This window comes from Gossypium arboreum, chromosome 4 (genome assembly GCF_025698485.1).
Source record: "Gossypium arboreum isolate Shixiya-1 chromosome 4, ASM2569848v2, whole genome shotgun sequence".
Lineage (NCBI taxonomy): Eukaryota > Viridiplantae > Streptophyta > Magnoliopsida > Malvales > Malvaceae > Gossypium > Gossypium arboreum.
Genome location: NC_069073.1, coordinates 11,351,913 through 11,362,345, shown reverse-complemented (window position 1 = coordinate 11,362,345; position 10,433 = coordinate 11,351,913). Strand labels below are relative to the sequence as shown.

The 10,433-nt window shown below is 41.6% G+C and overlaps 2 protein-coding genes across 2 annotated transcripts; both read left to right on the top strand.

Moving 5' to 3' along the window:
* The first annotated feature begins 880 nt into the window (after window positions 1–880).
* Window positions 881–2,329, top strand: LOC108458898 (uncharacterized). Its single transcript, XM_017758292.1, has one exon. It carries the CDS (start codon window positions 881–883, stop codon window positions 2,327–2,329), a length of 1,449 nt encoding a protein of 482 aa, XP_017613781.1.
* A 3,738-nt stretch (window positions 2,330–6,067) lies between these two features.
* LOC108458897 (uncharacterized) lies at window positions 6,068–6,529 on the top strand. Its single transcript, XM_017758291.1, has one exon. It carries the CDS (start codon window positions 6,068–6,070, stop codon window positions 6,527–6,529), a length of 462 nt encoding a protein of 153 aa, XP_017613780.1.
* Window positions 6,530–10,433: the final 3,904 nt, after the last annotated feature.

The following is a 10,433-nucleotide window of genomic DNA, read 5'->3' as shown; positions in this document are numbered from 1 at the left end:
TCGAAAAGTCACTTGTAAAAAGAGTTTGGATGATAGCTAGAATGAAAAACAGATGTTAAGAGCTCGGGTGGCAGAGTTAGAAACGGCACTACAGCAACATCGGAGTCGTAACTCAGTGATTGAATTAAGGGCTAGTCTAAGTAAGATAGAGAATTTGAAGGAGAAAGTAGAATAACTTGATACTACACTTCAGAACTGTGAGAATCAAATTGATTTATTGGAAGTAAATATTGAGCAACTAGGGGAGCAGCTTCACCGATCTCAGGATTAGGTCCGAGATAGAGATTACCTCATGGGCGAAGCTATAGCTCAGATACGAGAGGTGGCTGATCATTTGCAGACTTTAGCGGTCCAAGCAGATGTGCTAGGAGTTAAATATGAGTTAGAGTCAGATCGAGGGCGAGAGTTAGCCTGCCTTCTTAGGAAAATAAAAGCTTTGGGTGTTAGGGCAAGACCGTATATGTAATTCATTTTATATAAAAGATTTTGTTTTTCAGTGAAGTTTTCTAAATGGAATTGAATTCGAATCGATGTCTTCTTTTTTCATTCATGTCATGCATTTGCATTGCATAGCATCATAAACATTAAGTTGCACAAAAGAACCCTATTAATTAGAGATTTTTAAGTTACCCTAGAACATCGCTACTATACACGGAGGAAAATAAGGGATATGGATCAGAGGTTATAGAAATTAGAACAGATGCAAAAGGAAATGCAAGAGCTGCTACATTTACAGATACAGGAACAGTTGGCCAGGATCCAACAAGAAATAAGGGATTAGATGCTGGAATCCCAGAGAAGCATGCTAAAATCCTAGAACAACATGATAAGTCAGCTGACACAGCTGTTTAGGGGAGGGTCTGACAAAGGAAAAGGCCCAATGGTTGATACTGGGAATGACAACGAAGACTCTGCTTGTCCTACAAGCTTTGCCCCAATGAACATGCAAGCACAGCCACCAAGAGTGTCTGTTAACATTAAACCCCTGTATCAAACCGGTACTTCAGCACTGGTAAATTTCCCAATAGGTTCAAGTTCATACCCTGGAGACCATCCTGTAACCCTCGATGTCCCTGACTTCGACAACGCAGCAGAGGTGGAAAAGACAAAGGCTGAGGTCTCAAAACAATTTGAGGATCGATGCAAATGGTTGGAGGAAAAGTTCAAGGAGTTAGAGTATGCTGATCCTTACTGCGGAATGGATGCAAAGGAACTGAGTTTGGTCTCGGATTTAGTACTTCCCCCGAAGTTTAAAATGCCGGAGTTTGAAAGATATAACGGAACTAGCTGCCCTGAGGCTCACATTACGATGTTTTGTCGAATGATGACGGGGTATGTCAACAATGATCAACTGTTGATCCATTGTTTTCAGGACAGTTTGAGTGGGGCTGCAACGAAATGGTACAATCAATTGAGTAGGACCCAAGTCAAGTCATGGAAGGACCTAGCTCAGGCCTTCATGAAGCAGGATGGCCATATAACGGATATAGCACCTGACCGGATCACACTCCAGAATATGGATAAGAAGCTAAGCGAAAGCTTCCTGCAGTATGCTCAGATATGGAGAGAGGTCGCTACACAGGTCCAACCACCGTTGCTAGAAAAAGAAACAACCATGCTCTTCATCAATACATTGAAGGCGCCTTTCATTACTCACATGTTAGGTAATGCAACCAAGAGTTTCACGAACATAGTAATGTCTGGTGAAATGATAGAAAATGCCATAAGATCGGGTAAGATAGAAGTTGAAGAGAACACGAGAAGGTCAGCCCCGAAGAAAAGAGAGAATGAAGTAGGTAATATGAGCTCAGGCTATGCAAAACCTGCCACTGTTAATCAATCAAGGGCAATAGTCACAGGCCAGCAGGCCTCACCAAGGTGGGAGCCTAACACAAGACAGAATACAGAGAAGTTTCAATTCACTCCCATACCAGTGACATATAGGAAGTTGTACAAAAGTCTGTTTGATGCACATGTAGTGGCTCCTTTCGACTTAGAGCTGTTGCAGCCCCCAAACCCTAAGTGGTACGACGCAAATGCTCAGTGCGAATACCACGCAGGGATTACGGGGCACTCGATAGAAAACTGTACCTCGTTCAAAAGGTGCGTGGAAAGGCTTATCAAAGCAGATGTTGTAAAATTCAATGATACACCTGGTACGGGAAATCCGTTGCCCAGTCATACTGATAAAGGAGTAAACGCGATAATTGAGAATATGGGGAGGAAAGTCAAGCTGAATATCGCAGAGGTGAGAACCCCATTGAAGCTAGTTTGGAAGGAAATGCATAAGAGAGGTTTAGCCCCGCAAGGGTTGGGGGATAAAATCTAAGATACACGAAACTACTGTGAGTTCCATAATGAGAAAGATCACGAGATCCAGAATTGTATTGAGTTCAGGGCCCTAGTACAGGGTCTAATGGATAATAAGGAATTGGAGTTCCTCGAGTCTATCGAAGAGGGGGATGTATGCTCTCTAGGAGGGGAGTCAAGTGAAGAAGGCTGCAAAGCCAGTCGTCCAGTGATAATTATTTCGAAGCCCAGAATTAGTGAAGTAGAAGCAAGAGTTACACCAAGAGTTATAATCCGGAAGCCAACAGTTTCCCCTTATAAAGATAGCTATAGGGTGCTTTGGAATTATAATTGTAGTATAGCAGTTTCAGAGAAGAAGGGTTCGATTAGCACGCCAAACACAGAAGCCGAACCAGCAAAAGGGAAACCCGTCATGCTCAAGCAAGAAGTAGAGAGAGCAGAACCACTGGTTAATGAGCCAGTAATAGAAAATGAAGCTAAGGAGTTCTTGAAGTTCCTAAGATACAGCGAGTATAGTGTTGTGGAACAACTACACCAACAATCGGATCGCATATCGGTATTGGCTCTGCTGTTAAATTCGGAGGTCCACCGCAACGCATTGACGAAAGTGTTGAACGAAACCTATGTTGCGGATGACATTTCGGTTAAAAAATTGGATCGTCTCATCGGTAACATAAGCGCTGACAATTTCATCTCTTTCAGCGATAATGAGATACCGCCAAGGGGTAGGGGGTCTACTAAGGCTCTGCATGTCACTACACTTTGCAAGGGGTATACGCTACCCAGAGTACTAGTTGATAATGGGTCCGCATTGAACGTATTGCATTGGGCTATGTTAAACCGTTTACCTATAGACAGTTCCCATATGAAGACGTGTCAGAACATAGTAAGAGCATTTGATGGCACAGAAAGGAAAGTAATGGGAAGGATAGAGGTACTTCTTCAGATCGGCCCAAACACGTACGAGGTAGATTTCCTCGTGATGGATATTAAGCCTTCCTATAATTATCTATTAGCAAGACCTTAGATTCACTCACCTGGGGCAGTGCCATCCTCGCTGCACCAAAAGCTAAAGATGGTTACTGAGGGACGGTTAATAACAATAAATGCGGAGGAGGACATTATTGCGTCAGTTACCAGTGATGCAACCTACGTAGAGAATGACAACGAAGCGGTTGAATGTTCATTTCGATCATTAGAGTTTGTAAACACAATGTTTATAGCTAAAGGAAGCAGAATTCCGATACCTAAGATATCAGGGGCTACGAAAATGAGCCTACAGCTGACAGTTGAGAAAGGGGCGTTACCTGGTAGAGGACTCGGAAGGTACCTCTGTGGACAAGTTAGAGTGCCAATCTTGGTTGGCAAGTAGGATCGCTTCGGTTTAGGATTCAGGCCAGATGCAAGCCAAGTGAAGAAGGAGTTTGAAAGGAAACAAGAACAGTGGAGAGCGAGATTGAGTGGGACAGCAGTTAGGTGAGAACCGATGAACTTCCCCCACATTTCTCAAATATTTGTATCTGGAGGGTTTATTCATTTCATACAGCATAAGGTGAAAGAAGGAATGGCTGAAGATGCGATAGGAATTTAGAGCATTAACGCCACATTTGAAGAGGAAGCAATGGAAAGGAATTTATCAGGCATTTGCCCGTATGAGCCTGGGAGTGTTTTGGATAACTGGACTGAGGAAGAAATTCTTGTAATCTTTAGAGCTAACACAGAGTAATATTCAAAACCCACCTGTTGTCTTCTAGCCTAGGGACAATAAGAATGTTTTGTGAAATAGGCTCATATTCAAACATTATTATTTTCAATAAAAATGCATTTTCATATATCAGTTCGAGCAATTATTCTTTCTTCCTTTTCATTTCATACACAGTCATAACATACAAAGGAATTATTCATTTCGTTTTCTTTGGGTATTCTCTTATACTCATAATAGGCCCCGGATGTAAACGTCATGAGTAATGCTGATGCGAGCCCGGAATCTCCTTTAGAGCGAGACATGTGCTTTGAGGGATTTCAGGATTTTAAAAAGGACGAGGATTGTGGTTTATCTCCCGATTTGTTAAGGATGGTGGAGCGAGAAGAGGAACAGATCCTGTCACACAAAGAGACTACTGAGATTGTGGCCCTGGAAGAGGGGAAGGAAGTTAAATTTGGTTCTTGCGTTAACGAGAAAACAAGACAGAACCTCATTAAGCTGTTGCAAGAATTCAAGGACGTCTTTGCATGGTCATACCAGGATATGCCTGGTCTAATTACCGATATCGCAGTGCACCGTGTCCCTACAAAACAAGAGTGTAAGCCAGTTCAGCAGAAGCTCCGAAGAATGAGACTCAAGAAGCAGTTTAATGTTGGATTCTTACAGGTGGTTAATTATTCAGAGTGGGTGGCCAACATTGTCCCTATCCCTAAAAAAGATGGGAAAGTACGGATGTGTGTAGATTACAGAGATTTAAACAAGGCTAGCCTCACATAGACACTCTAGTGGATAATACGGCAGGCTATTCACTGTTCTCCTTCATAGATGGGTTCTCCGAGTACAATCAGATCAAGATGTATCCTGAGGACATGGAAAAAACCACATTCATAACTTTATGGGGAACATTTTGCTACAAGGTGATGCCCTTCGAGTTGAAAAATGCTGGAGCCACATACCAAAGAGCCATGGTAACCTTGTTCCATTACATGATGCACAAGAAAATTGAGGTCTACGTTGACGACATGATTGCAAAATCCCGAACTAAAGAGGAGCATGTGCGAGTGTTGAGAAAATTGTTTCTCAAGTTGAGAAAATTCCAATTAAAGCTCAATCCGTCAAAATACACCTTCGGAACTAGGTCCGGAAAGTTACTCGGCTTCGTAGTCAGTGAGAAGGGAATAGAAGTCGACCCTGATAAAGTCAAGGCTATACAGGAGTTGCCTCCGCCACGAACTCAGAAAGAAGTTTGAGGTTTCCTAGGGAGACTAAACTATATCGCACGGTTTATTTCGCAATTGACTGAGAAGTGTGACCCCATATTCCGTCTTCTTAAAAAGCACAATCCTAGGGTATGGGATGATGAATGCCAAAAAACCTTTGAAAATGTTAAACAATATTTGTCCAGTCCCCCAGTGCTAACACCACCAAGCCCTGGTAGACCATTGATACTGTACTTAATAGTATTTGATAATTCGATCGGGTGTGTGCTCGGCCAACACGATGAGACTGGGAGAAAAGAAAGAGCGATATATTACCTCAGTAAAAAATTCACTGAGTGTGAAATGAGGTATCCGCCAATTGAGAAGCTATGCTGTGCTTAGGTTTGGACAACACGAAAGTTGAGGCAATACATGTTGTACCACACAACTTGGCTAATCTCAAAGCTAGACCCTCTTAAATACATGATGGAGTCAATCGCTTTAAATGGAAGGATGGCCCGATGACTGATTCTGCTCTCCGAATTTGACATAGTCTATGTAAACCAAAAAGCTGTGAAGGGGAATGCAATAGCAGACTTCCTAGCCAGTAGAGCTTTGGAGGACTATGAACCTTTAAATTTCAATTTTTCCAATGAAGATCTAATGTATGTAGCAATCACTAAAGGAAACATGCCTGAAGATTATTCTTGGAAATTAAATTTTGATGGAGTATCAAATGTCATTGGAAATGGAGTTGGGGCAGTACTGATCCCTAAATGGAGATCATTATCCATTCACTTGTAAGCTGGATTTTGACTGCACCAACAACATTGCAGAATACGAGACATGTATCATGGGAATTCGGGCAGCTATAGACCACAAAATCAAAGTATTAGAAGTGTGTGGAGATTCTGCATTGGTAATGTATCAGCTTAAAGGTGAGTGGGAAACGAGAGATTCGAAATTGATCAGTTACCAAAAGTTAATCCTGGAGTTAATTGAAGAGTTTGATGATATTACCTTTCATTACCTCCCGCGAGACGAGAATCAGATGGCTAACGCCTTGGCCACACTAGCTTCCATGATCAAAGTAAATGAACAGGAGGATATGAAGCCAATTCAGATGAGTATTTGTGAGGCTTCAGCTCACTGTTATAATGTCGATGAAGAGGAAGAGAGAGATGATCATCCTTGGTATCATGATATCTTACAATATGTGAAGAGCCGTGCGTACCCAGATCAAGTAACCGAAAATGATAAAAAAACATTGAGAAGGTTAGCCAGTGACTATGTCCTAGACGGTGAGGTCCTATAGAAGAAGAGAAAGGATCAGGTGTTGTTAAGATGTGTTGACGCTGTTGAGGCAAAAAAAATTCTAGAAGAATACCATAATGGTGTCTGTGGGACACATGCCAATAGTTTCACAATGGCTCGACAAATCATGAGATTCGGATATTACTGGTCTACAATGGAAGGAGATTGCATCAATTATGCTAAGAAGTGCCATAAGTGTCAAATTTATGGAGACAAGATCCATGTGCCTCCTTCACCCCTCCATGTTATGACTTCCCCATGGCCATTCTTAATGTGGGGCATGGACGTCATTAGGCCAATTTCGCCAAAGGCTTCCAACGGACATCGATTCATTTTTGTGGTCAATGACTACTTTACCAAATGGGTAGAGGCTGCTTCGTACGCCAATGTCACAAAGTCGGCGGTCAGCAAGTTCTGGAAAAAGGAGATCGTATGTCGTTATGGTATGCCAGAAAGAATCGTATCTGACAACGCGTTGAATCTGAACAATAGCGTAATAGCAGAAGTCTGCAGTTGGTTCAACATTAAATATCACAACTCATCACCATACCGCCCGAAAATGAATGGGGCGGTTGAGGCAGCTAATAAGAATATCAAGAAGATTGTGGGGAAGATGGCGGAGACTTACAAATATTGGCATGAAAAGCTCCCATTTGCCCTTTATGCTTATTGGACATCTGTCAGAACTTCTACCGGAGTAACACATTTTTTATTGGTTTATGGGATGGAGGCAGTTTTACCTATTGAGGTCGAAATCCCTTCTCTCCGAGTTTTATCAGAGCTGAAGTTAGACGAAGCAGAATGGATCCAATCTCGTTACGATCAACTAAACTTGATTGAAGAGAAGGGGCTGAAGGCTATTCGTCATAGTCAAATGTACCAGAGGAGAATGATACGAGCCTACAACAAAAAAGTTCGCCCTAGGGTGTTCCATGAGGGGGACTTAGTATTGAAAAAGATTCTCCCTATGCAAAAAGATTTCAGGGGGAAATGGATGCCAAATTGGGAATGACCCTATGTGGTAAAAAAGGCTTTCTCTGGAGGGGCATTGATACTAGCAAAGATAGATGGCAAGAGCTTGCCTAACCCGATAAATTCGGATTCTGTCAAAAGATATTTTGCTTGAAGCAGTTGAGGTGAAAACCCGTAAAGGGAGCCAAAAAATAGAAAAGGAGAGGCCAAGGTGAAAACCCGTAAAAGGGCACCTTGAAACCAAAGGGGTTTTGAATTGAGAACCTGCAAAGGGCAATTCAACTTTCGATCCAAACTGGGGCAAGCGGAAGTCTCACTACACTTGAATTGACAAAGAGGAGATAAGCTACATCTTGGGGCATCAACAAAATACTATAGATCCCTTAAGCGCGTGCCAAGTTTAAAAAGGTCCTCGAGGAGTTCGTGCAGAGAAGCTCAAACTGCAAAATCTGTGGCACCTATTCTGTTCCTTTTCATCCGTTTTTGTATCTCAAACAATGTCTGCTTTCTTTGTGGATACATTTTTCGCAAATTTTGACTCAAATAAATTTCAGTTCTACCTATCATTATAATCTTTTTCGAGTATTTTTATTGAAATAATGATTAATGAACTAATAATGCTCTCAAAAGAAGGTTTTGCATATTACTCTGAAAGGTTTCTAAACAATACGAGAACCTGAAACAGGACAATTATTTAGAACTCATCGAGCTTAAAAGGGCTAGAAATGTGTGAGAAATAAGGGATTAACCGCATCTTCAGGTCCTTTTCTACCGAGCTGAACAAGAAGGCATATGTCAGGGATGTTACCTTAGTAAACAACGAGCGATGACAGCTCAAAAATTAAAATGGATCATTCTCATGACATTTTGCATGTTGTGCATTTAACATCCATAATACATGTAGTTAGGAGCATTTGATTCATATTAATCATGGCATCCTAATCATCTAGCATAAGCATATCACTCTCCTACAGATGGATTCCTCAGTAGACAATGTAGTAGGATTACAGATATCATAAGCCTTATCTTCACTGAGCAGGAGTGCAGCAAGCTAAATACCAGATCTTATTTTCACTGAGCAGGAGTGAAGCAGATCGAATTTTAGAGAATCTTATCTTAATGTACTGGCAATGGAGCAGATTCCAATCATAAGCCTTATCTTCACTAAGCAGGAGTGGAGCAGGTTAAATACTAGATCTTATCTTCATTGAGCATGAGTCAAGTAGATCGAATTTTGGAGAATCTTAGCTCCACGTACTGGCGATGGAGCAGATTCCAATCATAAGCCTTATCTTCACTGAGTAGGAGTGGAGCAGGCTAAATACCAGATCTTATCTTCACTGAGCAGAAGTGAAGCAGATCAAATTTTGGAGAATCTTAGCTCCACGTACTGGCGATGGAGCAGATTCCAATCATAAGCCTTATCTTCACTGAACAGGAGTGGAGCAGGCTAAATACCAGATCTTATCTTCACTGAGCAGTAGTGAAGCAGATCGAATTTTGGAGAATCTTATCTCCACGTACCGGCGATGGAGCAGATTCCAATCATTAGCTTTATCTTTATTGAGCAGGAGTGGAGCAGGCTAAATATACCAGATCTTATCTTCATTGAGCAGGAGTGAAGCAGATCGAATTTTGGAGAATCTTATCTTCACGTACCGGTGATGGAGCAGATTCCAATCATCAACTTTATCTTCACTGAGCAGGAGTGGAGCAGGCTAAATATACCAGGTCTTATCTTCGGTAAGCAGGAGCGGAACAGATCAAATTTTGGTGAATCTTATCTCCATGTATCGGCAATGGAGCAGGTTTCAGCCACCAACTTTATCTTCACTGAGCAGGAATGGAGCAGGGTAAATATACCAGATCTTATTTTCATTGAGCAGGAGTGAAGCAGATCGAATGTTGGAGAATCTTATCTCCACGTACCGGCGATGGAGCAGATTCCAATCATCAGCTTTATCTTTACTAAGCAGTAGGGTAACAGGCTAAAATTTACAGATCCTAGCTCTCTGAGCAGTGGTGGAGCAGGTCGAAGATCCACCTTAACCCCCTAAGCAGTAGGGTAACAGGCTAAAATTTATAGATCCTGGCTAGCCGAGCAGTGGTTAAGCAGGTCAAAGACTCGCCTTAACCCCCTAAGCAGTAAGGTAACAGGCTAAAATTTACAGATCCTGGCTCTCCGAACAGTGGTGGAGCAGGTCGAAGACTCGCCTTAACCCCTTAAGCAGTAAGGTAACAGGCTAAAATTACAGATCTTATCTTCGTTGAGCAAGAGCGGATCAGATAAAGTTCCAACAAATCGTTTCTTCATTTAGAAGCAATAGGATGCAGTGGGTTGAGATAAGGTTACACCAAGAAGCCAAGATCTGACAGGACCGGGCAAAATTGGCCTTTGTAATTTTTGCTTCGTTCCCATTACATGACAACGAGCAAAGAAGGGTAGCTGTTGAGCCCAATTTCTGCCTGGGCCCAATCAAACCAGCCCAAATTAAACACCCCACTAAACCGACCACTAACTCCATCACCCTACTAAACCATCCACTACCTCCATCACCCCCACACCCTGCTAAACCATCCACTACCTCCATCACCCCCACTAACTCCATCACCCTACTTGTTATAAGTTGTAAAATTTGGCTATAAAAGCCATGGAAAAACTATTGTAAGGAGGGGGAATTTTTTGAGAGAATACACATATGAAATCAAAGAGAATACAAATCAGATTTTTAAGGTAACTTTTTATATTATTCAATTTTGTTTACTTTGGCGTTCACATTTTTCTTTATACAAACGAAAGAAGGGAAAAGAGAGAGAGTTTACCTCTGATTTTATTTCTTTTCTGATTTGGCCCCAAAGTTTTCATTTTTAATTCAATTTAACCCCTTTTTTATTTTTTTTATTTTACTGTTAAATTAATTAATTTGAGCTTT

Coding starts and splice junctions, on each gene's coding strand:
- LOC108458898 (XM_017758292.1), top strand. CDS start 881: ATGGTTGATACTGGGAATGACAACGAAGACTCTGCTTGTCCTACAAGC.
- LOC108458897 (XM_017758291.1), top strand. CDS start 6,068: ATGGGAATTCGGGCAGCTATAGACCACAAAATCAAAGTATTAGAAGTG.